This window comes from Podarcis liolepis (assembly GCF_965112155.1).
Source record: "Podarcis liolepis genome assembly, chromosome: 2".
NCBI classification, from domain to species: Eukaryota; Metazoa; Chordata; class Lepidosauria; order Squamata; family Lacertidae; genus Podarcis; species Podarcis liolepis.
The window spans coordinates 63,326,331-63,352,429 of record NC_139555.1 but is presented as its reverse complement, the minus strand read 5'-3'; the positions used below and the strand labels follow the sequence as shown (position 1 = coordinate 63,352,429).

The 26,099-nt window shown below is 45.0% G+C and overlaps 1 protein-coding gene across 20 annotated transcripts in view; it reads left to right on the top strand.

The window, feature by feature from the left end:
• The window catches only part of TNIP1 (TNFAIP3 interacting protein 1), a 57,804-nt gene that overhangs the window by 18,637 nt on the left and 13,068 nt on the right, over positions 1–26,099 (top strand). For 4 of the 20 annotated variants that reach the window (XR_014522260.1, XR_014522263.1, XM_083488373.1 and 1 more), the window contains exons 2-7: positions 8,555–8,725; positions 10,120–10,242; positions 12,438–12,526; positions 14,222–14,293; positions 21,358–21,549; positions 23,896–23,990. Coding sequence is in view for 10 of the 20 variants with exons in the window: in XM_083488373.1 (XP_083344499.1) it covers positions 8,593–8,725; positions 10,120–10,242; positions 12,438–12,526; positions 14,222–14,293; positions 21,358–21,549; positions 23,896–23,990 (704 nt within the window). In the remaining 10 variants the exon portion in view is untranslated. Of the gene's footprint in view, positions 1–8,554; positions 9,306–9,460; positions 10,243–12,437; positions 12,527–14,221; positions 14,294–21,357; positions 21,565–23,895; positions 23,991–26,099 lie in introns of all 20 variants that reach the window. The other 16 variants (XR_014522261.1, XR_014522264.1, XM_083488378.1 and 13 more) reach the window with 6 other exon arrangements.

The window sequence follows — 26,099 nt, the reverse complement described above, 5'->3', positions numbered from 1 at the left end:
GGTAGGACTGGGAGAGAGCCCTGCCTGAAACCCTGGAGAACCACTGCTAGTCATGGAGAAAATACTGAGCTAGATGGATCAATAATCGGACTTGGTATAAGGCAGTTTCCTGTGCCCAGCTTGGTATGTCCCCAGTTATGGGATCCTGGCCTAAAGAGACCTTTGCTCTTTTTCCAAGGACCCTCGTCGTTCTCTTCCTAGTCGCATGTGTCCTCTTTCCCCACCCCATCAAGCTCTGCGCCACCGCAGAGGCAATGGTGCTACATGTGCAAACTAAGGTCAAACATAAGGGAAATGTATTGGAAGAAGGATTTTTCTTCTCCTGTTCCAGTTCTCCGCATTCCTCCGAAACATTCCCTTGGAAGTCTTTCTTGTAAAAGACGTGGTGGTTTCCTTCAGGGGAAACTCCCTACATTAATTCATGGCAAATGAGAAGTTTGGAAACCAAAGGCGTTTAACAGCAGCCTGGAGTCATTCAACCCCCTGTGCACTGCCTTAAATCATCTTGCGTTCTTGTGGCTTTTGTATTGGTGGGGGACACACGTCTGTGTTTTTGTATAGAGGGAAAGAAAGAGATCTTAAATATATCGTTGTGAACATTGCGTGGGGGAAATGCTGTCCCCCGTCCTGGCTTTTGCACAGCTGATAGATAAATATAATTTGTTAATGAGTCGTTGATGACTGAAAAAGTGATTTTGGAATTGGAATGTAGCCTACAAAGACAGAAGTCTGAGCAAGGAGAGGGGTGTGTCCCAGGGACATGTTGTTGCTTTTGTGAAAATTGGGGCATCCCTAAATATGAGTATTGTCTACCCAGGTACTTGTGTGTTTGTAAATCTGCTGATAGCATGAAAAACACCCTCGTTATAAAAAATGGCCCCTACAGAAACTACCTCTGAAGTATTTCCTACCACTTAGTGGAAGGATGAGATAATATATTTGCTCAGAGCTTGTGGGGTGGGGGGTGGGGTGTCGCATGACCTTGAACAGTGCAGGGAGAATGCTTAACAATTGTTGTGTCTCTGCGTTTTCACGTGCAAGCAATTTTCATTGAAAGAACTGGGACTCGTGCGCACATGAGTTTAGAGACAGGCGCAACTCAGTTTTGTAACTGGGTGCCCAGATCATAAATAAATAGGAGTTACTCAGTTTTTACTTGGTGTGTCAGGAAAACTGTTAGTATCATGAGAAATGGGAACTTCCTTGAAAGAGCCATGCTCAGATGGAAAACATTTATGACAATGTTTTCTCACCTAGCTTTTTAAGAACCTTCCTTTGTGGGAAGAAAAACCCCCCATGTTCCTAACCATCAGGCATTTAATTGCTGTTCTGGTCCTGGATTATGCCAGGTTTCAACCCTTGGCTGGAAAATCCCCAGCATTCCTGACAGGCAGGTTATGTAAACTGGGAAACACCTCCAGAGATGAGACCTTGCAGGCTTTTGTTGTGCAGTAGCGGTTGCCTGCTCTGTCGCCTTCTTGCAGCTGGAGGGTGCCATCTGTCTGTCTTTTCTTTGACACAGGTTGTGTGGCAAAGCATTTTCTGCAAGTTGGTTGCCTTTGAAGGACGAAAAGGATGATTTTGTGCTAAGAAGACAGACCTATAGTGATTGAGAACTCTAGACCTAAATACTGGCGTGCTGCCTGAGGAGTTGCTGCTGCTGTTATCACCTTCCCCCCTTCTCCTTTTGCCTCCCTCCCTCCCCCTTTTGCTTTTATCTTCTCTAATTTGGGGTACCTCTGAGACCCCTTCCTGGAGTGAAGCTATGTGACTGAGCTGGCTATGGAGAGAACCTGCATTACTGTCATGTTGCCTGATTGATGGCAAATCACTCTGATACCTCACTCTGTTTAAAAGGACCCCTTCCTCTGAGTGAGGACTGGTGGACTGGGACAACCCTGTTAGGAACAACAAGTTAGCTGAATCCTGCCTCTGGAGGTATTGGCAAATTTGAGTTCCTTGAGTCCTGTCAGGGAAAAAGGCAGGGTATAACTAAATACAGCTGACTCCCCATTTATGTGGGGGTTACGTTCCAGACCTCTGCATGCATCAGTGAAACCGTGTGAAATGGGGAGTCGCTTGTATCAGCTCAGCTAACGCATGGGGGGAAAGCATGCGCAGAAGTACGGCTTGCACAGCTGAGGTCTGGGGAAGCAGCTGCTGCCATGCCACATTCTCTTTGGGCTCCAGGGAGGGGCTCCTTGCATGTCAGGAGGACTCTCCAGGGTGCTCCCTGTTTTTGGGATCCACTTCTGGGTTCCTGGCACAAGGCATGTGTGTGGTTGTACACTCAAAGAGGGTGTGTAAATAGGAAGTCGCCTGCAACTAAATAACAGTAGTACTGTACTGAATTGTAGTCAACTTCATTGTTCACCCCAACTCCGGATAACTTGCAGATAAGTTAGATAGCGCCAGTTTCAAAGTCCTGTGTGGGACCTATCCAATTATTTTTTAACCACTGAATGATCCCTGTGAAAGCATATCACATTGCCCATTTCTGTGAAATCATGAGGGGCTTTTATCAAAAGTTTTTTGGAAGTCCTAATATTGTTCATTGAGGGTGATCTGATATCTAAATATAGTTGTGTTTCAAAGGGTTAAGATGAGTAAACAGATTCTTTCTCAACAAGGCTTATTCTGTTCTGTGTTTTCATTATTCTTGTTTCTAGCAATGCTTTCTACCAATGCAGCCTCCAGGAGGAGCTAAAGTGGTAGAGAACATTGTTAAAATCAAGAAGAAGAGCAGGGCACAACTCGCTTAAGTCAGAGGTGGACCTGCAGTCCTCCAGATCTCCAGATTTTTGATTCCAAATTCCACCATTGGCCACACTGGCTAGGGGTAATGATAGTTGTCATTGTGGCCTGCAAGATGGCCTTCAAGGCCATTGATTAGCCTCCCTCTGCTGCCCTAAATAAGCAAACATATCTTACAGAACTGGTGTTAGTACGTGTAACATGAGGACTGGAAACTTTATTTAAAAAACAAACAAACACCAAAATTCTCTGGAATCCAGGACTCATGGCCTGCACCTGCCACAATTGAGTAATTTGATTATTTCCATAGTCAGAATGCACAAAATTGCTGATATGGGGCAGGGTGACGGGAGTTCTAATGAACTATAGTGTATGGCAGAGGGGTTTATGCAGATCATGAATGGGGGGGAAATAGTACTTTTATATGTATATGGAAATGCTTGCGTCATTGAATTTAAAGTCATGGGTCTGTGAAATCCCTCAGAGCAGTTAACTCCTGACTCCTCCACCCCCACACATCTGATCAGTAGTTTGTTCTTTCTTGTTGACTAGGCAACTCACGGCTTATTCATTGGTTCTAATTGTTTGTATTTCACTTTGAAAAATACAAATCAAGCTGGCTTATGAATGAAATCCATCGCCCCATATTGTGGGAATGAATTTTGTAAGGTGAGTGTGGGTTATGTGAGGAAGAAGTGAATGTTGCTTTCTTCTGAATCTGCTGCCAGCCACATTGGGTGAAACAGGAAAAGAGGAATCTCTTCTGCCAGCAGTATCTGATTTGTGGGTGGGTGGTCACCAATGGATTTCACCCATGGTGCCATGTGTATTCATCTTTCAAGATAGTATACACACACACATATATATTTAAACAGTATACTCCATCAGGATACACGCTGCAAGCATTTTCATTTCTGCACATAGAATTGTAAGGAAACAAACAAAAAACCCCACAAAGCTAAAGCTGAAGGAGATTTGGGGTCTTCCAATTTTTTTAACTGTGTCAGCTTTCTAGAAGCAACCTATATATATACTGAGACGCAACAGGCTGACACCTTTGAAATAGTTCAACAAGTTGACTAACCGTTCTAAAGATACTTTGTAACAAGTCCCTGCAGAGATAGTATTTATGTTTTTATGCCAATACAGTATCTTTAAATCGGGACATTCCCAGTGCAAACGATAGCAATCTGCATTCGGGAGGGACTATTACCATTCTCATTTATCTAGAGACTAGAGATGAAGCATACTAATTCACCTCAAGTCCATAAGCAGAAATGTGATGATTCTTTTAAATAATGAAATGTAGCCTTGCAAATAAATTACGAAGTCCTGTACAGAACCCAGTAGTCAATCACACTATAAAGTTCGTTATTTTGTGAGCTTTTGTTGGGTCTCACAGCAGTATCTTTTTACTCTTTCCCTGAAGCTAAAGAAAAAAAGCTCTAACCTTGAAGCATTGATTTGCAGGAAAAGCCCTTCTCACTTTTAGGAGGAGAGAAGGCATCTTTCTTGAACTAATTTATTGTGCTGTCAACTTGGACGGTTTAAAAGGAGATTAGAGAAGTTCATGGAGTTTTTGGTCATCAATGGCTGCTTGTCATGATGGATATATATTTCCTCCCAGGTAGGCTTCCCAGAGGAATCATTGGCTGCTATAGGGAACAGGCATCTGGTCTAGCACTGCTCTTATTATGTTCTTGTATCTACATACCCTTGAATGTGTTACTGATGAAGACAGTGGCAGGCTTGTAACACTCCTATTAAGGACTGTTTCCTGCCTCCACATTGTGTGTTGCTTTAATTTCTACTTCACCTCCTGTGCTCTGTATTCATGGACTGCAGCAATCCTATCCTCTGATTTGAAAATCAGGAGGTTCTTTGTTCATTGGGTCAAAACAGCACAGGGAAAATAATTTTTTTCCAACAATGGCTTGTCAAAAGTTCAAAATATGCCTTGGCATCTGCAGTGCGTAGAAGCTATGCATTCTGAATTGAGAAATGAATCACAGTTGTCCTAGGAGAAGAGATTTCACAGAATCTTAGCGATGGAAGGGACTTCAGATGTCCTTATCTGTTGCTCTAGCATCTTTGATAGGTGCTCATCCAGCTTCTGCATAAAAACGCCAACAAAAGGGTATGCATTGCTTTCCATGTGGGATGTGATACATAAGTAGCAGTCAAGTACATCATTCCTTGTTTTCCTAGAGTGGACATGCAGGGGAATGTTTGGTCCAGCCAGTTGAAAACTTCCTGTTTTCTCCTGGCTGGGACATACTTCCTTTGCATGTGACTAGAGGTGGGTGTGGCCTTACCTGCCCAGGTAACAAAAGAGACAAGGCACACAGCACACTCTCTCTCTTTGACTTCCTCCGTCGTTGGAGCAGCTTTTTAGCTAGCCAACAGAGGACACTGTGATTATCCCCATATATGGGATAGCTCCAAATGTATATACTTTGTAACTAAGCCTGCCTTCAGGGATCCAACTGTGAACAGAATGCGAGTAAACTACTATTATATAATTTACACAAGATTGTGACAAGTTCATTCTTTTAAGAGGGATATAAGGGAATTTACCAGGAACCTAATAGTGAGAGGCTTACACAAGCCTGCAACCAGCTACCTGCTGTGCGTTTAAAAGGGGAATGAGAAAATCTGCTAAGCAAAGAAACTTGCTAGCACAAGTTAGGAAGGATATTAATAAACATTATATCCTCTCCTGCTTCCCTGAACATTCCCACATTCCAGCCATGTCTAACTTGTCTCAGCGCCCATGGGGCATTTCAAGGAGGATAAAATTCTGGGTGGTAGCCCTATCCATACCTTGAACCAGGGGTAAAGGAGGAGCATAATCACCCAGCAAACTCTAGAAATTCCAGTGACCCTCAGGGATCATAATCCCTGATGCACTAAGCACTGAATCATCTCCTTACTTCCTGAGAGTCTGCAAGACTTAGTGACTTAGTGCATCCATACTGTACATTTAGAGCATTCTTACATTATTCCCCCCAAAGAATCCTGGGAACTATAAAGGTGTTGGGCATTGTTAGGAGACCCTCACAGTGCCACAATTCCCTTTAACTATACTTCCCAGGATTCTTTAGGAGAAGCCATGCCTTTTGAAGTGGCATGAGAGTGCTTTGAATGTATTGTGTGGATGTGACCAGTGTGGCACCAGATGGGGACCCTCCATTTCTGGATGAGGAGTAGGGTGCTGCCTTTCCCTGATTCTGCCTTTATCAGCTTAAAATGATAGTGCATTTGTCAGTGTATTTGTGGATCCTTGAATAGTGTTTTTGTTTTAAGAAATAGTATTTAAATGTACTTACCCCTCCTTTCTGTTCCCATACTGATAATTTAATAGATATGTATATTATTCAGCATCAGCAAGCCTGTTCTAGTTTCAGACACTTTCACTGGTCTGTTATCTATTTATGACACTTTCTTTCACACGGTTTGAACTGAAGTAAGGTTTGTTTCAGCACACTAAATATCCCGGAGCTGTTCCTGCATCATTCAAGAAGAATGTCTGTGCACTTTTTAATGACGCCTGCTGACCTAGTTCTGTTCTCTGTTGATCCAGAGTGCAGTAACCTAGCTGAACTCCCATTAGTTTGGTGCGTGATGAGCATCGTTAAATGATGCAGGATTAAATTTTGCAGCACAAGATGTGCATAGGGAGTTGCACACTCTGTGCATTAGATCTGAATGTTCCATCACTTTGGGCCTTTTTGCTCCCCAACCTAGTCAACTTGAGCTAATGGAGTAGATCTATTCATTTGTTTGTTTGTTCATTTTTGCTTGAAAACTGAGATGTAGGAACCAGAGTAAAATACTGGGTCAAGTGGGCAGGCATATACACCAAGAATCAGTAAGCAGGGTGCCTCTGAGCACATATTCAGACTGGGCATTAGTATTGCAGTACCAGGACCAAGTTTATACATTCTCTCTCACAAAAAACCCAGTCCTGGTTTTCTCCCAAATGTTCTTGTCAGGGAACTGCCATCGAAGCCAGAGGGAGAGAGAGGGCTCCAGAGGGATTCCGGAGAGCGTCCCGGGAGGGAGAGAAGCAGCACATCTTCTGGGGAAGGAAATCAGCGTAACACCAGTGGAGAAGGGGGGCAGATGGGGGAATCGGCGAGGTGGCTCCAAGACTCCTCGCCAGGAACCAGTGGGGAGAGCACGGGTCCTCCGCTGCCCACACCCTCCCTGCGCAGAAGGCTTCCGCGCAGGGAAAGTAGGCGGAGACTAGGCGTCAAAGAGCTTCTTTGCTGGAAGAAGTTCAAGAAACGCCCACTAACAGATTCTGCCAGCGATTGAGACAGCCACAGGCGCGTGGCTGTCCAGACAGAAAGGGTTCATTCAGGCAACCAGCCAAGGGTGGCGTTGATTTACACACAAGCAACCCCTAGAACCATTACAGTTCTTTATCGGCAACCTAATTTGAAAATAAAGGGCCTTTTAGCTGGTTGTTTCTGTCATTAGAAAAGTTAGAAACCCTTAAATCTACTGCAAGGCACCCACAGCCTTACTGGTGGATCTCATTTTACCTCTCTGTGTGTGTTTCATAATGGATTGCTACCTCCTATATTCTTCCTTAACTACACCATCTACACTGTGCCATTCCTCAACAGGCATAGTCTGGTTACAGTGTTCCATAGTCTGGTAATACTTGGGGCTGCCCTTGAAGATTACTCAGAAGTTCAATTAGTTCAGAATTTGGCTGCCAGAATTTTAACTGGTTGTTGTTGTTATTATTATTCCCAAATACTTGCAAGAATGCTTCTTCCACCATACCAGCCTGTGTTGAGATCTTCAACAGGAGTTCATCTTTAAATGGTAGTGTGCTCTGTAATAAGAAATAAGAGGTATTTGAATGCCTTCCCATAAAAGGTACGCCTGGCACCTACTTTGCAATCTTTTCAGCGCTAGGTTAAGACATTCGTATTTACCGAGGCATTTTAATTTGTATACTCACTCAGCTTGCTTTTGTCCTTTTTATCTGCTGCTTAAAAAATATGTTATGGCTGCACAGTGTTAGTGGGTTTTTTATTTGGTTTTAATTTTATTACTCTGGTTTGTTGTACAATGCCCTGAAATCTGTTTTAATTAAGGATGGTATAGAAATATGTTAATTAAATTGTATATCCCAGCTCTTTTTAATTTTTTCTCCTTTTTCTTGTTGCTGAGGTGTTTCCATAAAATCACAGACTCTTAGAGTTGGAAGGGACCCAAGGGTCATCTAGTCCAACCTCCTGCAATGCAGGAATCCTAGCTAAAGCATCCATGAGAGATGGCCATCAAACCTCTGCTTAAAAACCTTTTGTTTTCAGAAATGGAGAAATTTGCTCTGGCAATCAGGGTGCCGGTCCTTTCTCTACAAACACAAGCATAATGAAAGAACAGTGCTCAGCAGAGTATCATAAGGATCATATTTTGCTGTCATCTTATGCATATATTTCAAATCTTGGCTAAGATTGATGTCTCCGTTAGGACTAATTATTGGTTAAAGCCAGTTCAGACAAGGTTCAGGAAGAGCAAGGGAACTGGGGCAAAGGAAGGCAAGAGGATATACACTTGCACCACCTGATCATAATCCCTTAACCAAGGTTAAAAATAATGGGAGCGTTTTATCAGTCATGGAAGTTGTAGCCTCTGACCAAGGCCATCCTATCTGGAAAACCCCTGAAGTCCCAGTAACAGATGAACACTATTATCTCCCCCTTCTGTTAAATCCCTCTGGTTGTTCTAGCGTTCTTATTTACACTGGGGATGCTAACCACCTGTTCCATTGTTTCAGGCACAGCTACCAGGAAACTGGAGTATTAAGCTGCACCCATGGAAGGAAAGGGGCCTTATCGTATCTATGACCCGGGTGGGGGAACGGAAAAGGGAGCATCTGCTGCCTTTGAACGGCTGGTGGAGGAAAATACCCGGCTGAAGGAGAAGATGCAGGGAATTAAGTCTCTAGGTAACGGTGAGGATGACATGGAAGCGGAAAAGCAAAAGTTACTCATTGTTGCTGTTTCCAGAATGCCCAGGTCTGCGACAAACTTCAAAGAAGCCGCTTTCTTGTGTACTTAGCAGGAAACCTCTAAAACCTCTGTGGCACCATAGAGGCATAGTTGTAGCAGCACGTGAGCTTCCATTGGGGATAGCCTACTAGTTTCACTGGTGGTGAGCATTAAAGGCCATGTCTGTGATTTGGACTTGCTGCCCCTTGTGTGCTAAAGTCTTTCTGGGGGTGCTCTCTCTGTTACTGCTGTTGCTCAAAAGGCCTTTGCCTCGTGTCTGCACGTTGTTCAAGAGACGTCCCAGGTGATGACTTACCGGCATTGCTCACACGTGGGCTGTGTGTGGGATATGGACCTTTTAAAATATTGTGACAGCCAGTGGAAGATCTTAAGGGTTTTCAGTAACGCTGAACATCGTAAGTGTGAAAATTGTACACAGGTCCCGGATGTATGTAGTAGCATCACATGAAGAATCTTTTACTGTTTGCCGTCTGAGAACATAATCATTTTCAGAGGCTGAGAAACAGTCCTGAATAGGCAGCCCTGTTCAGGGAAGTTTTTAACGTGTGATTTTACTGTATTTTTGGTTTTATGGAAGCCGCCCAGAGTGGCTGGGGAGGCCCAGCCAGATGGGCGGGGTATAAATAATAAATTATTATTATTATTATTATTATTATTATTATTATTATTAGTCAATGGGTTCCAACTCAGCAGCGTTTCATTCCACAGATGCACCTCTCTGTAGATAGGGTTTTGAATTGGAGGTATATATTAGGAATTTCTTTACTTCTATTAAAGTTTTTAGTTTTTTTAAAGGGGTAGTTCATATTACCTAGCCTAAAGGAGAATTTTTTGTGCCTCCAAAAGCTTTCACCAATGCATATTAAACACCCATTGCTCTTTATTCCAAAGCCTTTTAAAATGAGATCTTGATAGCGATACATTTCTTAGCAAGCCCCAAATACTGGCATAAAATTTGAGCTTTGCACATGTGTGGCTGAGGTGCTCGCCAATAAGTAGACAAGGCAAAACATTGCAGTTCAGCTGACTACTTTTTCCTACAGTTGGGAATATCTCCATGCTCGTGCCTGCTCCCTAATCTATGCAAAAATTTATGTGGCTGCTATATACATCATTCACAGTTCCATCCCCTGCCCCCCATGGCACAGAGATCTTCTCTGTGTAGTAAAAGTACTGTTTATAAAGCAGTCATTTGAACTGAAATGCAGTGGAGTTAGGCTAGAATTGCTAGAGTTTGGCTAGTTCTGATAACTATGCTGAACGTGCTGCTGTAAAGAAAGAACCTGCAAATTCAAAGGAGTGTTAAATTGTGCCCTTGTTGTTTTGCCAGGGGATCTATTGGAAGAGTCTCAGTTAGAAGCCTCCAGGCTGCGTCAGAAAGTGGAGGACCTAGTGAAGGACAACGAAATGCTAAGGTCCACCTCCTCTCTTGATAAACTTGCGGAAATGGCAGGTATGAGCATCAAAGGACCAGCTGTTTAGCATGTCCCAGTAACACCTTCTTTGGCAGACCTAGATTTTCACTGTGTGTGTGTGTGTGTGTGTGTGTGTGTGTGTGTGTGTGTGTGTGTTGCATTTAAGTGAATTACAAGTTGGAAGGAAGAGTAATAAGCCTCCAGTGCTGCTGTCGGCTGTCTTGCATTAAGTGTAAAAATCCCTTTCAAAAAATATACATGCTGATATTACTGGGCCATCTATGCAGCCAACCTGCGTCTTCAGGTCTGCAGCCTGAATCTGTGTCACTTCAGTTCCTAGGGGTGTTCAGCTCGTGCAACAGACTTCACAGTAGAACTTGCACCTCTCCTCTCCTCTGCAGCCCCCGTGCACATTCAAAATCTTCTGCAGCGGGTTGTGGAACCCTCCAGAGCAGATTCTGTGGCTGCTTGGCGAGAGGAGAGGAAGGGGAGGTTCCCTTGTGTGGGTAGAACTCCATTCGCATGGTTTTAGCTACAGCCCAGCCTCCTTGGATTGAATCAGTCCTGTCTTGTTGCATGCTACTTTCTGGGCAGGTTGTGCATATGCAAAAATAAATCGAACAGCCTTTAGACGGTGGAACTTGAGGGAAGTTTTGGCCGTGCTTTTTGCTCATGTTCACTGCTGTTCCCCTCCCTGAGAAAAACATGAAATCAAATGACCAGTAACCAAAGGATTTGAATACATTTTTGCTTCTGCAGCAAAACTCTTCCTTCCACACCCCTGCCCTGAGACACTTTATTCTTCTTTGAAGGTTGTGTGGTTTAGGGGGCAGCTCACTCCCTACACTTTTGCATGCAGAAGGTCCCAGGAATAATCCTTTCCATCTTCAGGCAGGTGATGGGGCAGGACCTCATTCTGTCTGAGACCCTGGAGAAGTACTGCCAGTCAGAATAGACAGTAGAGGGCTAGGTAGACACATATGCCTTGGTTTGAGCCAGCTTCCTAGACACCCCCCTGTCCCGGTGTGCTTTCTTTTTGGGTCTCAAAAAAATCATGATTGCTTCCAGGTGACTGATTTTATCGAGCATTCATTCCTGTTTGTTGGTAGGGAGGTCCATCTTCTGGGGGAGAGTGGGTTTGTTGTGCAAAACCTCCCCTCCAACTGTAATTGCACAACCTGGGTTTACTGGTCTGCGATTGAGTCCCACCTGATACTAGCAAAGTCTGGGTGTAAATATGTGCATGCCACACACATTGCACACATATCCCCAATTCAGGGTGAGGTCAGCTGACTTGGGTGGTAGAATTTTTCATACCAAAGAGCAGCCAATGGTCAATTACTTGATTTATTTGTTTAGACCATTATTGGGGGTGCTACTTAGAGGGAGCTTACTGGTCTTGGACTTAGTGGGAGTCTGGCAGTGTACCTGGGATCACACATTTGATAGATCTGAGTGTGAAAACCCTGAGAGCAGCTTCCTTTAACCTTAGAAAAGGTGACTGTCATTCTGATATGCACCATATCATTCTAATATGGCACATTCTCACCTTCATCAACCTGTTGCTGCCTGGAGCTAATGCAGCTTGTAGTCCAAAACATATGCAGTGTGCCAGGTTGGCAAAGGCTGATGCAGTGCACTTTTAAAAAAGGTGACTGTTCTGTTCTCCCACCTACCACCCCTTTTCAGAACTAGATGGGCTTCAAATGGAAAAGCTGAGGGGTGATTTTTGATCTTTCAGTATTACCGTATGCTGAGCCCAGGAGGAAAGAGGGAAATTCCAGCTGACACTCATCAAAGGCCATTTATACACATTTGCATCGCACACCAAACATTGCCGCCTCTGTGCCCCCAGAGACCAGCTACTGGTTCTTGCCTGGGGAAGGTGGGGCTTGACGTGGGGGGAGTGTGTGTGTAATTTATACATGGGGACTTAAAACAAGATGGAAAAGGGCAAGTACTGTTCCTTGTAGACTCTCTGGTGTGTGTTTTTAAATTTGTCATAAAATGGATTTGTTTTAGGCAGGTAATAGCTGCTACCAGCCCTCCTGCTCTTGAACCTGTTTCCTGTTAATGCAGAATGGGAGATCTCTATCCTGCCTAGCAACCTGTTTTCTCCTTTCCCCAACTTTCCCTTTTCTTCTTTGTACTTTTGCTGCTGTTGTTTCTGTTGGCAGAGTTGGATCTCTGCGGTGAGAAATGTTCACGTGCTTCTTTTCTCTTTTTCCCCCAGGAGGAATCCCAGATCTTTGCTCTTCCTCAGAGGTTCCAGGTGAAGATCAGAAGGAGATGGAAAAACCCACCCAGAAGCCACCCAGCAGTGTAAGAAATCAGACTTTAAATAGCCAAGGCTACATAAAAATAATAATAATAATGATTAAAGCTGCAAGCCCTGCTAGACAGACACAGGAGTAAGTCCCAATGAATTCAGCGGCAAGTATTTCCGAGTATGTATAGAACTAGGCTGTGAGAATGCTAAACACATTGTAAATGCAGTGAGGGTAATGATATCAGAATGACTTTTTCTTCCAATGTACTACTCAGGTTTGAGGACTCTGGCATTTTTAGTCTGTCCATGTAACTGGAAGGAGGTTTCTGAACTAGAAGAATGCTGCATAGCACTTTTAATGAGCCACATGCTCTACAGTAAAGTTGATCATCCCAACTACTTTGGGAGGTGCTTTCTATTTTGCAGAACTGGAGCTGAAAGAGCACTCTCTTTTAAACCGCCCTGTGATAGTCATTGAGGTCCAAGGCTGGTGCTTTTATTCCTGACCCAGGATACAACTATTTAAGTATTGTGAGGCTGCGGGGAGAGTCCATTCCATGGTTCAGTGTCTGATCCCAAACTGCCTGGCTTTGTTGAGTGCCACTTAACTACAAAGAGATGTCTCTTAGATTGTTTCTGAGAGGTAGCTGCCTTATGCCGTTGGCATATCTTATTCACCATGGCCTACACTGATGCCAGCAGCTCTCCAGAGCTTCAGGAAACAACTTTTCTGAGCCCTTCCTGCAGACACCAGGGATTGAACCTGGGATCTTTTGCATGTGAGGCAAATCCTCTGCCGCCAAGCTCCAGCCCTTCACATAAAACTGTTGTAGTTTTGAAGACTGTATTATTTGAGAAAACATGTAGCCCTGTTTCATTCTATATCACGGACAGTTACAGATTGCTGTAGTTTCTAATAGTTATTAGGTAGATTTTGATCTCGCTACGCCTCCAGTTTGGTGTGTAAGATGCTATCTTCCTTTCCCACATGACCTTTTTAGATCAAAGAAATAAGCAACATTTGGAAACAGCTCCATCCAGTGAAAGATGCAGTCCCACTCCCCTCTGACTTTGAATGCATTCCCTCTTGCTAACGGAATTGGAGCCCACAGAGGGTCCCTGAGAAACATTAGAGAGTTATTGGTGCACTCAGAGAAGCACAGAGATTTGCAGAACCACAAACAAAATAAAAAAGCAAACAAAACTGCAAAGGAGCCCAGCAAAGACTAGATTGACCTCCAGGAGCTCAGGAAAGTTGAGGATTAGGTGGGAAAGACTTAACAGAAAAGCAAAGACCTGCTTGAACCCTTGACAGCCTATATTATCATGGAGGAAGGCATAATTGGAACAGTGTATATAAAGGTATATTCAACCTTACCAGACCCAGGACCCACTTTTGACCCAAACATGCATTTGGGGACCCATTTCTTAATCTTTTATTGCATATTTGCATAGTGGTGGTGCTTCCTGTTGCGACTTATCTTGGATCAGGCAGCAACCCACCTTTTGAATACCAGTATGCTGGGAGGTGAGGATTTATGGCAATATTTTGTTGCAGGTTTTTTGCTTTTTTATCCTGTTTCTAAGTAAGCAGGACACCATATATTTGTTTGTTTGTTTTTTAAACACATTCAGTAGACAGCGGGGAAACCCAAATTACTCATTTAATCCCTACTCTGTTTTTTTCCTGTAAGGGGCCCATTGGAATTTGGGGTATATAACTCTACATTCATTCATTTTCTCTACAGGGATCTTCATCTGAGTTTGAAATCGTTGGAGCTGAAGATAAAAGGTCTTCCCAAGGAAGCACCGGGAAATCGGTATGTTAATCCAAACAGCTTGTTTAGATTGAGACGCAAAGGGGGGGGGAATGTTTTATGGGTCGTGTCGTCTTGGAAGTTTCTTTGTTACCTTTTTGTGTGTGCGTTTAGTTCTGATGTATTTTTTTCATACAATCTCCTTGTGTGGTTTGATAGCTCAGAGACTGGGAAATATAGAGGTCTCCAGAAGATGAAAGCTAAACTAGTCAGCAGGTTTTATCGAGCAGTTGAACTATTTTATATTGCATTTCACAGAGTAATTTAAGCAAAAGAAAAGAAACAACAAAGGTATCTGCCGTGAGCTACTCGCAGTCTTCTTTTTTTCACATGGAGAAAACATCAGGAGAAAGAAAGAGATGTGCTGAGGAAGAAACGACAAGGGGTGCTCAGTCACTGGAATATTTCCCCTCCTCATGTCGTGGTCTTGAACTGGAAGCAGCAATGAGTTGCTGTAATCTGTAGCCACGGATCTTGTGGCGCAGAAGGGGTGCTCAGTCCTTTTGCTGTGGACCTTTCCTTTCACAAAACCCTCAGTTTCCTTATGCCCCAGTATGATTATATCCATACCCCTCTTTTTTCCTCCTTCATAGAGCTAAAATCAGCTGGGAAGTTATTGATGCTGGGGAAATTGGTACTGGAAAGAAAGAGAGAGCTGCTCCCTCTTTGTAGAACTTTCTGCTCCAGGTTGCTGCTTCTGCAACTGAGTGCAGTATGTGTAAAAAAGGTAAAGGGACCCCGGACCATTAGGTCCAGTCGTGGCCGACTCTGGGGTTGCGGCGCTCATCTCACTTTATTGGCCGAGGGAGCCAGCGTACAGCTTCCGGGTCATGTGGCCAGCATGACTAAGCCACTTCTGGCGAACCAGAGCAGCGCACGGAAACGCTGTTTACCTTCCCGCCGGAGCAGTACCTATTTATCTACTTGCACTTTGACGTGCTATCAAACTGCTAGGTTGGCAGGAGCAGGGACCAAGCAACAGGAGCTCACCCCGTTGTGGGGATGCAAACCGCTCACCTTCTGATTGGCAAGTCCTAGGCTCTGTGGCTTAACCCACAGTGCCACCCGCATCCCGCAGTCTGTGTAGTTTGCCCCTAAATAGGTGATTGTTTCAGGACCTGACTTGGGCCACCAGCTGAGTTTCCTTGCGCTGGTGCGCTGCCACTCACAAAGGCTGTAACCGCACAAACCAGGCACGTGCCGCAGTTTTTTCATTTGGCCTCTTTCCCAGAACAAGCTGATGGGAACTCTCCTACTGAGAAGTGAGAAGCGTAATCTGAAAGTGCTGCTGTCAAGAGGCTTCTCTCCCTCCCCCCCCCCTTTCTTGCTCACATATGCAAAGCTGTGTGGTGGCCAGCTACTTCCTTCTCCTCAGTGAGATGTGCAGGCTCACAGGCTTGGGCAGCCAGCCAAGAGGATGGCAGAGAACTCCGCTTATATCCAGACAGCACTTCTCAGGAAAGGGGCTGGGAAAAAACCCAAGTGATGAAATGAAACTGACTGGAGCAATCTAGCGAATCCTTCTAGATCACGTGAACCAGTGTAATGTCGGCAGTGGTTTTAGTACCTGCTTTAAATAGCACCCCTGCCTCTCTGAAAGTTTTACAATCTTTTAATGCAGTGAATGAGAGCTCTCACTTCACCTTCATAAGCGAGGAGCTCTGGAGATCTGACAGATATCTCTGGATTTGGCTATCTGTTCGCTTCTCAAGCCTATCTTCTTAAATAGGAATGCTCTCCCCAGGGAAGTTCGCCTGGTGCCTTCATTATACACCTTTAGGCCCCAGGCGAAAACGTTCCTTTTTAACCAGACTTTGGTTGATTCAATTGACATCCTATGCCCTTTTAAAATGGGGATTGGGGTTGGGGTGGTGGGTTTTTTTATCTTGATTATATATATTGTGGTTTTATATTTTGGTTATGTTCTGTGAACCACTCTAAGACCTCCGGGTATAGGGCGGTATATAAATTCAATAAATAAATAAATCGATACATGAAAATATTTTGTTAAAACATTAGCCCGCAAACAATTTGCCTTGTTCATTTGTGGTGGTGAGTTGCCCCCATCCTGTCACATCAACCCAGCTTGAAATCGGATCTGGCCAGTGACAGAACAAGGTATACATTGCTGTCCAAACCAGTGCTAACCATGAGGGAGAAAAGAGACTCTTCCTCCAGAGAAATACTTTTAAATAGCTGTTTCTTAGCAAGAATCGGACCCTCTTTCCCTAGCCAGTTACTTCTGTTCCCAAGCCAAGTGCCTCCTCCTCGATCTTGCCCATGACTTTCCTAGGGCTATTATGCAGAGCGAAGGGGGAATCCTAACTCAATTATTTTAAAGCTGTCGCAGAACAAGTCCCTTCGTGCGTTGCTCTTGAGCCAGCATGGGCGAGGCACAAGAAACAGAAGGTTAAAAGAAACAACTCTTACATAAAAAGTATGTCCTTAAAAAAAAAAAATTTGGAGAAGGTGTGGAACAGGCCTAGTGCTTGAGGAACTAGGTGGGGCAAACAGCCATGCATATTTAAGGCACACACAATGGGGGTTGTTGTTGTAATGTCAACAGCTTGGCTTGCTGTTAGTTGCCTGTAGTAACTGCTTCCCAGGGTTTGCAGTAAGTTAAAGAGCCTTTCCCCCAGATAAGTTGGCATCGTGTCAGCCAATGTGGCTCCTGCCACATCTCCAGGCTGGTGTGGTTAGGCGGCTGTGAGCGGCTCTCTTTCAAGAGGCAGCCATGCTTGGCTGCTGGCAGAAACAGCAGCTGGTGAACTCTGGTACATCACAAAGCTTTATGAATTCTTCTGACAACCGGTAAAAGTTGTGATGCCCCAAAAGGTGCACTGTTTGCCTTAGGCTGCGCAGTTCTGTGCCACTTGTGGTGTTATTACATTGGATCTATAATGTTTAATCTGAGCATAAATTGTGTTATGAATGTCCATTGGACGTTCTCAGGATCTGACTGTCCCAAGGTAAAAGGTATCCCAGGTTTTGTGAGCAGGAAGCACAAGCAGAAACCAGTGCATACAACCGGAAGAGCTGTGACTGCAAAAATGGCACCAAGCTTGTCGTGCAATATGGTATTACTGAAATGAATTCATGGGGAGGTGTAGAAGCAATTGATGGGAAGTATAGAAACTTTAGAGAACTTAAGGGGAAAGCGTCTAGACCTTGAGCAGTCTGGGAGATTGATTCACAAGCAGTTTCTACTACAGTCAAACCTCGGTTCCCGAATGGCTCCGTTTTTTAACATTTCGGCTCCCGAGCACCGAAAACCCAGAAGTAAATGCTCCGGTTTTCGACACGGCTTTTGCTTGTGAGCAGGAAGCCCTTGCAGCCAATTGGAAGCTGCATCTCGGTTGTCGAACGTTTTGGAAGTCAAACGGGCTTCTGGAACGGATTATGTTCAACAACCAAGGTTTGACAGTACTGCTACTGCTCCCAAATGAGACTGAAGCTTTAATATTAACTAGGATACTACAAGTAGCATCTGAAACATTTTCCTAGATATTTGGGATAGCTGTTGCCATCAGAGTAAGATAGTGCAAGGTCTTTTGCTTCTTGAAAAAGGCTTTTGCCAGTACACCCAATGGGCAGGGACGACTGGCCGTGGTGTAGTCAGAGAGCCGTAGTCCAGCAACACCTGCAGGGCTCTGGTTTTCCCCATCCCTGCTTTGGGAGACTGGTTGGAACCTGCCCAGAGTACAGTTGTCTTCCTTGGTGTAACTTCTATTGAACTAGAAACAGATGAGGCAATAAAGATCTGGCACCAAAGACACACTATGATTCCTGTGTGTATTTCCCTTATGAGTCAGCAGCAACAGAGATGGACAAAGTCTCTTGCAAGACTGGGGATTTTCATTTTGTGGACCAAGTTCATAGGGGCATGTTGACGGAGAGGCGGAGAGGATGAGTCAGCTCATGAGTCCTGGGTGAAAGCTGCTCTTTCCCTGCCTTTTACCTTCAAGGATTCCTTTCTGATGGGCTGCCTGCAAGGTGACTCTTTGAGCTGGCATGCAGTCTGATCTGGCCATGCTTGCTACATCTACGCAGGGTGACATCCCTTTCCTGACCTGGATTGCTTGGCTGTGAATGGTGGCTTTCGTCTCCGAGGCAACCGAGTAACTAATCAGCCATAACAACCCAGACCAGGTTAGTGCTCCACTATGCCCGGCTCAACCACGTCAGGGAGGAGGGTGTGGCTCAGCAGCTGCCTGTCAAGGGCAGGTGTGCCATAAACCCAGGACCTCGTATAAAGCGGGTGCATTTCAGTTGTAGAGCTTCTGACAGAGGGACACATGTGCCGCCAGCACTTTGGAATTGAAACCAATTGGAACTGAACAGCAAGAGGTAGGAGTGAGAGAGGTGGGGAAAGGGGGAGCGAAGTTAAGGTGGAAGTGGTGGTCCAAGTTGCAGGAGTGTTTTTCTTCATTAAAGGTAAAGGGACCCCTGACCATTAGGTCCAGTCGTAGCCAACTCTGGGGTTGTGGCGCTCATCTCGCTTTATTGGCTGAGGGAGCCGGCATACAGCTTCCGGGTCATGTGGCCAGCATGACTAAGCCGCTTCTGGCGAACCAGAGCAGCGCACGAAAACGCCGTTTACCTTCACGCCGGAGCAGTACCTATTTATCTACTTGCACTTTGACGTGCTTTCGAACTGCTAGGTGGGCAGGAGCAGAGACCGAGCAACGGGAGCTCACCCCGTCGCGGGGATTCGAACCGCCGACCTTCTGATCAGCAAGTCCTAGGCTCTGTGGTGCCACCCGCGTCCCTATTTTTCTTCATTAGCAGTGTGGAAATTACAGAGAATGGAATGAATAGAATCCTTATTCAGAGGCACTTGCTAGAGAGTAAAGAGTTGTGCTCAGCTTTTTGTTGTTGTTCATTGGTTGTCAGGTTTTTGCCTGCGCTTCTGGAAGGGCCAGAGCATCTGCTTTGCATGCAGAAGGTTCAACCCCTGGCATCTCTGGGTAGGACTGGGAGATAACCCTGCCTAAAATCCTCAGTCGGTCTGTGAGGGCAATGCTCAAGTAAAGGGACCAATGATTTGACTTGGTATAAGGCAGGTCTGATGAGTTGGTTCCTAGGAGTGTCTCTGTTTCCAGTCTCCTTGTGGGAGACAGAACATTTCTGAATGCCAGTTGCTGGAATCCTTAAGAGGGGAGCGTACTCTTTTGCTCAGGCTTCCCACGGGCATCTGGTTGGCTACTGTGAGAACAGGACGCTGGACTAGATGGGCCATTGGCTTGATTCAGCCTCTTCTTATGTAAGCTACCACACTGTCTTCCCAGGAAGCCACATGCCATAATTCCAAGTATACAGACCAAAGACATGCTGCCTTGCTCAGTGGTGAAGGAAAGACACCAAGTACATCATCAGAGACACTTTATTTATCATTCATTCATTCGTCCTTCGTATACTTAGTATGGAAAATGAGCTCTGAAACTGAGTGCTGGGGAGCCCAGCCACAAATCAGGCTCAGAAGATATGCCAGAGTCTCCTGTCCTTAAAGTGCGGGGAGGGGGGGGGACCCCAAGTCTGTAGACTTCTGCTGCAGAGTTCAAGCACCCCTGGAGTTCTCCTACATTACACGCTGGCTGTTTTCTGTGTTGAAGTGTCAAAGGAATTTTTCAGCGCTCCCAAAACGGCTGTCAGGAACTTGGTCCAAATTGGTTTAAAGTCCTTTAGAAGTTAAATTAGTTGCAACCGGAAAAAACTGAGAGGGGATTATTTTTAGGCACTACTTTTAGGTGGCATTAGAAGCTTGGAAGCAAACTAGTTCTGGCAATCCTTTTTTTTTTTTTTCTTTTACTGGCAAGGTCACCTTAAAATATTTAGCAGTCTGAGGTGAAGGGAAAATGGCACATACACAACTGGACTAGCAGTTGAATTTTTCTTCAGTGCCAGCAATGAGGGGGTGTCCTACTCTGCGCCTAAGGGTAGCAGGCACTAAACTATTAAGTGAGACACACAGCTCTGTCCTTCAAAGAGAAGAACAGCCAGGGGGGTCATCCACTTCTGTTCTTAGCATCTGAGGCGGTAATCTTACTTTGCCTTAATAGGAGGGCGGGCTCCATTTGCTGCTTACAGCTAAGGTGCCTTCAGGTGGAATTTTCAGCAATAATAGAGACAGGGCAAAGGTGAAAGGGGCATGGGTAATGCAATGAGTTCTTCTGGAAGTGCAGAATACCACAGACAAGGGCAAGTGCCTGAAAGCCACTGGGTCTCTCTAGAATCATCTCTCATGCAGGGCCTCAAGGACTAAACACTGGCCTTGGTGTTTTAGCCCAACTTATGTTCCTTTTGAGGAACCGGAGTTGGACGTTAAATTATGCTTAGAGTGCTGTTGAACATTTAGACCATAAAATGAGAGCAGTTTTGTACTGTTCACACTCCTGGTCAACCCCCCTTAAAAAAAGAGAGAGGAATTTATTATTATTTTGTAATTGGAAGAGCTGCATACAACGGCAACCCAAAAGACCAAGGGATTGGAGAAGCTGAAGTGTTTGGGGAAGGGCTGTGGCTCAGTGGCAAAGCATTTGGCTTCTATGCAAAAAGTCCCAGGTTCATTCCTGGCATCTTCCAAGTAGGGTTGACAGAGACTCCTGCCTGAAGTCATGGAGAGCCACAGCCAGGGGGCTGACTTGCTATAAGGCAGCTTTCTATGTTTTTTGTTTTAGAAAAAAACACCACTCAAGGTTGCCAGGGCAGTTGAGTGGGACTGTGAGGAGGGGAAGTCTCCTCTTCCCTCCCATGCCATCTTGTCCACCCCCCACTCTGCCATTGAAGCATAGGGGCAGCTTCAGGGTGAGATTTTCAGAGGGAAAATACCTTATCCAGGACTTATCCAACCCCAACACGGGGACTCTATTCGGCCTGCTTACTTTGTGGCTGGTATTTCTTTAAATAAGTCCAGAGTAACTCATCCGGAGACAAAAGTGTTGCCAACTCTAGGCCTCGGATGAAGGAAGGAAAAGATGGCAAGCTGCTTCTCTGAGCCTGCCTAAACTTAGCCCTTATTTGCCCTCCTCCCAGATTACAGTGTTTCTGCGCCTCCGTGTCTTTTGCAGGACATTGAGCCACTTCAGAACGAGGACGGCAACCTGATGCTGCACCTCCAGCGCTTGGAGAACACGCTGAGTCTCTTTGCTGAGGAGTCGGACAAAACGCAGCTCTTTGCCCACCTGGGGCGCATGGCTCTGGAGTTCAACCGGCTGGCCTCCAAGGTGCACAAGAACGAGCAGAGAACATCCATCCTTCAGGTTCGAAGGCTGCTGGTAGATGTGCATAGTTCATTTTGCTTTTCGGTTTTCATGAACAACTGTCTTGGCTTCCTCTCTTCTCTCCCCCCACCCCACCCCAGATCCCAATGAGTGGCCAAAACACATGCGCCTGGCCTTTCTCCCGTGTAAACATTACACTTCCATGTGCCCCATCACTACCTAAATGCACTTACTGTGGCGGGGGGCAGGAATGTGGTGCACCTACCCACAACACTTTCCTCCCGCAAAAATAATTTTTATTTCTGACAGTACGAGCTGTTTGACTCCCTTGGAAGATGGTGAACTGTCCTTCATTGGAGGTTTTAAAGCAGAGGTTGAATGGCCATCTCTCGGGGATTCTTTAGCTATCATTCCGGCATTGCAGGGGGTCCCTTCCAACCCTACAATTCTATGATTCTATTCCATACAATGTACTGCTCCTGGAGCAATACAAGGCACCAGACATGCCCACGCCTTCCACCCATTACACCCATCCATTACAACAAAAGTGCAACTCAGTACAAGTAAGCTCAACATACATTGCAGATTAATAATAATAATAATTTTATTATTTATACCCTGCCCGTCTGGCTGGGTTTCCCCAGCAGATAAAAGCAAAACAGGAGATCAGGATACAAGTAAGCAGAAGAAAGAACTTAAGATCAGCTATTGCACCAACCAAGAAATATTACAAGCCACATAGCTGTTTTGGCCCTGTCATTTTATCACATTTTAATTTCTCCTTCCAGGGCTATTTCTTTGCCTTCCTTTTCACTCACTCCCCCCTTTAAAAACAACAACAACATGTGGCCAGCATTATCACTCCCATGTGATGGATGTTGAACCACGCCTGGGAAATAGCAGCAGCTGTGCAGTGTGTTTGCAGCTGAGCTGAGTCTTTAACTGGGAACTTCTAGATCACAGTTCCACCTTTAACCACTACTATACTGATATAGCAACAATTAAGCCCCATTGAATATGTGTGTTTCCAGTCACATTGCCACCAGACTTTGCGTTCAAGTACTCTCTAAAGCCACCTGTCCTCTGGCACACTGTTGACCTCATAAAGGTTCCTGACCACCGTTCGCAATGTTGTCGATGGGGGAAACACTGGCATTTCTGAATGAAGCTTCGCTTTAGTTTTTCTTCCGTCATCTCTTCTTCCCTTTCCAACTAGGAAGGGAAACTTTGAGGATATGACACACCCTTAGTAAGGCATCAGACACCCCCCACAACCTTTCAGGTCATAAACTCACCACAAAAAGACTTTTCCCTGGGGCAAGCCATTGTGCAATTGGCCATTTAAAGGGTGATTTATACTTTGTGTCAGTAAATTAAACGAGGGAAGTCCTCAAGAGGAAGGAGAATTGCGTTATTTTTTTTTTATTATTCCCTGGCAGTGATGCCCAGAAGTGCGTCCTTCTATGGGCCAAACTGAACAGGATGTTATTCCGTGTCATTTGGCATTGCACAGTTTACAAAACACCATGACAAATAACCAGCATGCTGGGGCGGGGGGGGGGGGGGAGAGAGAGAGAGACTGTCATATGAGGATCTGGAGGACTTTAACCCTTTTGTCCCAGTCAGTCCCAAAGAGGTGCAAATACAGGCTGCCTCTAATCCTGACTAAAGTGGCTGATATTCTTTGCACCTACCGTTTGCGACTTTCACCCCATTGCGAATAGCAGGTGTGGAGGGCAGGGCAACAGGGGCTGCCTCTGATCAGAACCGTGATGGGGCAGAGGTTTAAAGTCTCCTGTGATCCCAAGCCATCTCCCCATACCTGTAGTAACTATTAGTCCCCCCCCCCCAAAAAGTAATGCAAGGTCCACGTGAATAATATCCTGTTTACTTTGGCCCTGCAGTTTTAATAGGCAGATATAATTCCTGCTTTCTTATTCCCATCTTTCCTCAACATTAGAGAGAACCAGAATAGTTACAGTGTCATACCAAGGCTATGTAAGTGCAAATTTTCCTCACTGGATGAGCTTGAACCAGGGGCCATCTCTCAACCTAACCTGGCTCCCAGGGTTGTTGTGAGGATAAAATGGTGGGGGAGACCAAGTCTCTGTCCTGAGTTCCTTAAAGGAAAGGTGGGATATAAATAGCAAGGAAGACGGGGTGGAATATAGCTTTGGCATTCATGTCAAAATCTGAGAAAAGGGTTCATGGGATTGGGGACTAGGAAATTCAAATTTCAGCATCGACAGCTAGCTAAGAGCAGGTGGCCAATTGCCAGAAGCTGCTTAGTGAATTTATGACCAAGAAAATGGCCCTTGGCTAATAAGATATAACTCTTTCCACTGCTGATGCTTCTTGTACCCCTCCCCCATTTTTTTAATACAGGCCTTGTGTGAGGAGCTGCGGAACGAGAATGAGGAGCTGAGGGCAAAGTTGGAGAAGGAACTAGAGCAAAGGAACCAGGTTTCAGAGAAGCTGAGGTGAGGACATGTCAGGTGGGAAAGGAGAATATAGTCATGCTGGGCAGAGCAGTGATCTAGGCGTTTTCATTGTGTGTCTGTGTGTGATGACACTGAAGTTAATATTGGAAGCCTGAAGCTGGTGGAAACTGCCCCTGTCCCTTGCCCTGCTCTGCTCCTAGGGAGTTTTCTTAAGGCCCATCAAACTGTACAGCCACCCTGTGCAAGCATTAAAGAGCCCAAAAGAAACTTCCAGTCCTGGATTTGAGAGGGGAGTGCAGTTATGGCAGAACACCGGTGCTTAGAAAGTTCATTTTAGAAAAGGAATTAATTCTAGTTCATCCCTTGCAAAAAAAACTAATTCCATTCCAGTTCATTTCACAGTTCGCTTGTGATGGTGCTTGGCAGATATTTTTCAGCCTTCAGAATTTTGCAAGCTGTCCTGCTAAAGTATAAAATACACTGCAAGAACAACAGAACATGCAAGCATTTTATTTTTCCCAACAGTTCTGATCTTTAAGCTTTAAACAGCAGCATCACTTTTCAGATAGGTAAAAATGGCAAATGTAGTGGCCACGATTACGGAGTTATGTGCAATGAAACACATGTGCACACACACATATATAATTAAAATGATTTTAAAATCTCCCAAATTTCACTGCAAAGGAAATTTAATTCATGTTCAGTTGACCCAGAACTACTTTCAGGTGTAATTCAGAGATTTATTTTTTAAAAAAATAATTTGGTGAATTAGTTAATCTGAATAGCACTGGGAGTCCAACCCACCTTACAGTAAGGAACAGAAGGAGTGGAGCCACTCCCTGAAAAGTAACAACAATGGTGGGAAATCCCAGAGAAGGATAAGGGGAATTTCCTTGCATTGGGTGGCGCAGGGTGAACCTTGGAAAAGAGACCCTAATACCTTGGTGCTGCCCTTTTTTTCCAATAAGTAATCCCCAAAAACACTCTGCAAGTGTTTGCCTGAGCAAGCCCCATCCTCAAGTTGCCATGTAGTGCAGCCGTCTGAAGTGAATTGGACGGAATGTACTTAGAAGCATTTACATGACTGAGATTCCTGATAAAGTCTGGTTCCCTATTTGCACAGAGGCCTCTAAGTGTCTTCAGTTGAACCTGCATAGCAGCCTCCTTCAAACCATGAAGGTCTAAAAGGAGCAAGTGGACTTGGGAACATGGATGCAGCAGGATTTGCATGCATGCCCCTGCCCCTCCACACACTTTGAACACCCCTGGGCTCAGGCAAACACCTGCAGAGGGCTAAAGATTCAGCCTTTCCCTAGCCTGAAGATCATGAAGTGCTTTGGGCTTCTAAGACCCAACCAGCAGTTCCCTAGAGACAGCAGACACTGGTGTCCTGATTGCTTTGGCTGGGGAAGACCCAAGCTTCTCTGAATAGCTCGGCTTTCACCTTCTTGATATTTCCAGTCAAAAGAGCTTTTTAAAAGTTGTCCCTTGGTCTTCGTAGATAAGATGCTGCCCTCTAGAGGACCTGCCTGATTGTGACTTCCATGTGCTCTGAGCTGTTCTCCATCATGGTCTATAACAGCAGAGCTGGCCCTCAGGAAAGAAATATTGTCCTGAAGTCTTGTTCTGCATCACATTCTGTTGCTGGGGGGGTGCAAGCTTTGGAATGTAAAAGACTTTGACGCCAGGAAAACCTCCCCGTACAATCTAGCCACCATACCAAGCAAAAATTCAGAACAAACATAGAAGTCTTGCATTTCAAACTTGCATGTCCTCTTTTTCAATTTACTTGCAGATCTTAGTAGAAAAGAAACTTTTACCAGGTTCCTAGGGCATGTAGACACTGTATTGATTTGAACACTGCCATTGTTAACATAAAAGTGAACTAAGAGACCCATTTTTTTTCCTTCAAAGGCTATGCTACTTTAGAGTAATGAGATCCTCATTGGCACTGAAAGACCCTTAACTGGCAGTATGTAACCAGGGTCGGCATCCTTAGCAGGATCTGCCTCGCAAGCCAAACAGGACAGGTGGCTGGGGCTGCCCACCTGTCAATCACACGCCATCCTTATGACATCACATGGTTGACAAGTGGGCCTGGCCTTGTGCTCTGATCTCAGAGGCTTAAAAGGGAAGTGGGTGGAGACT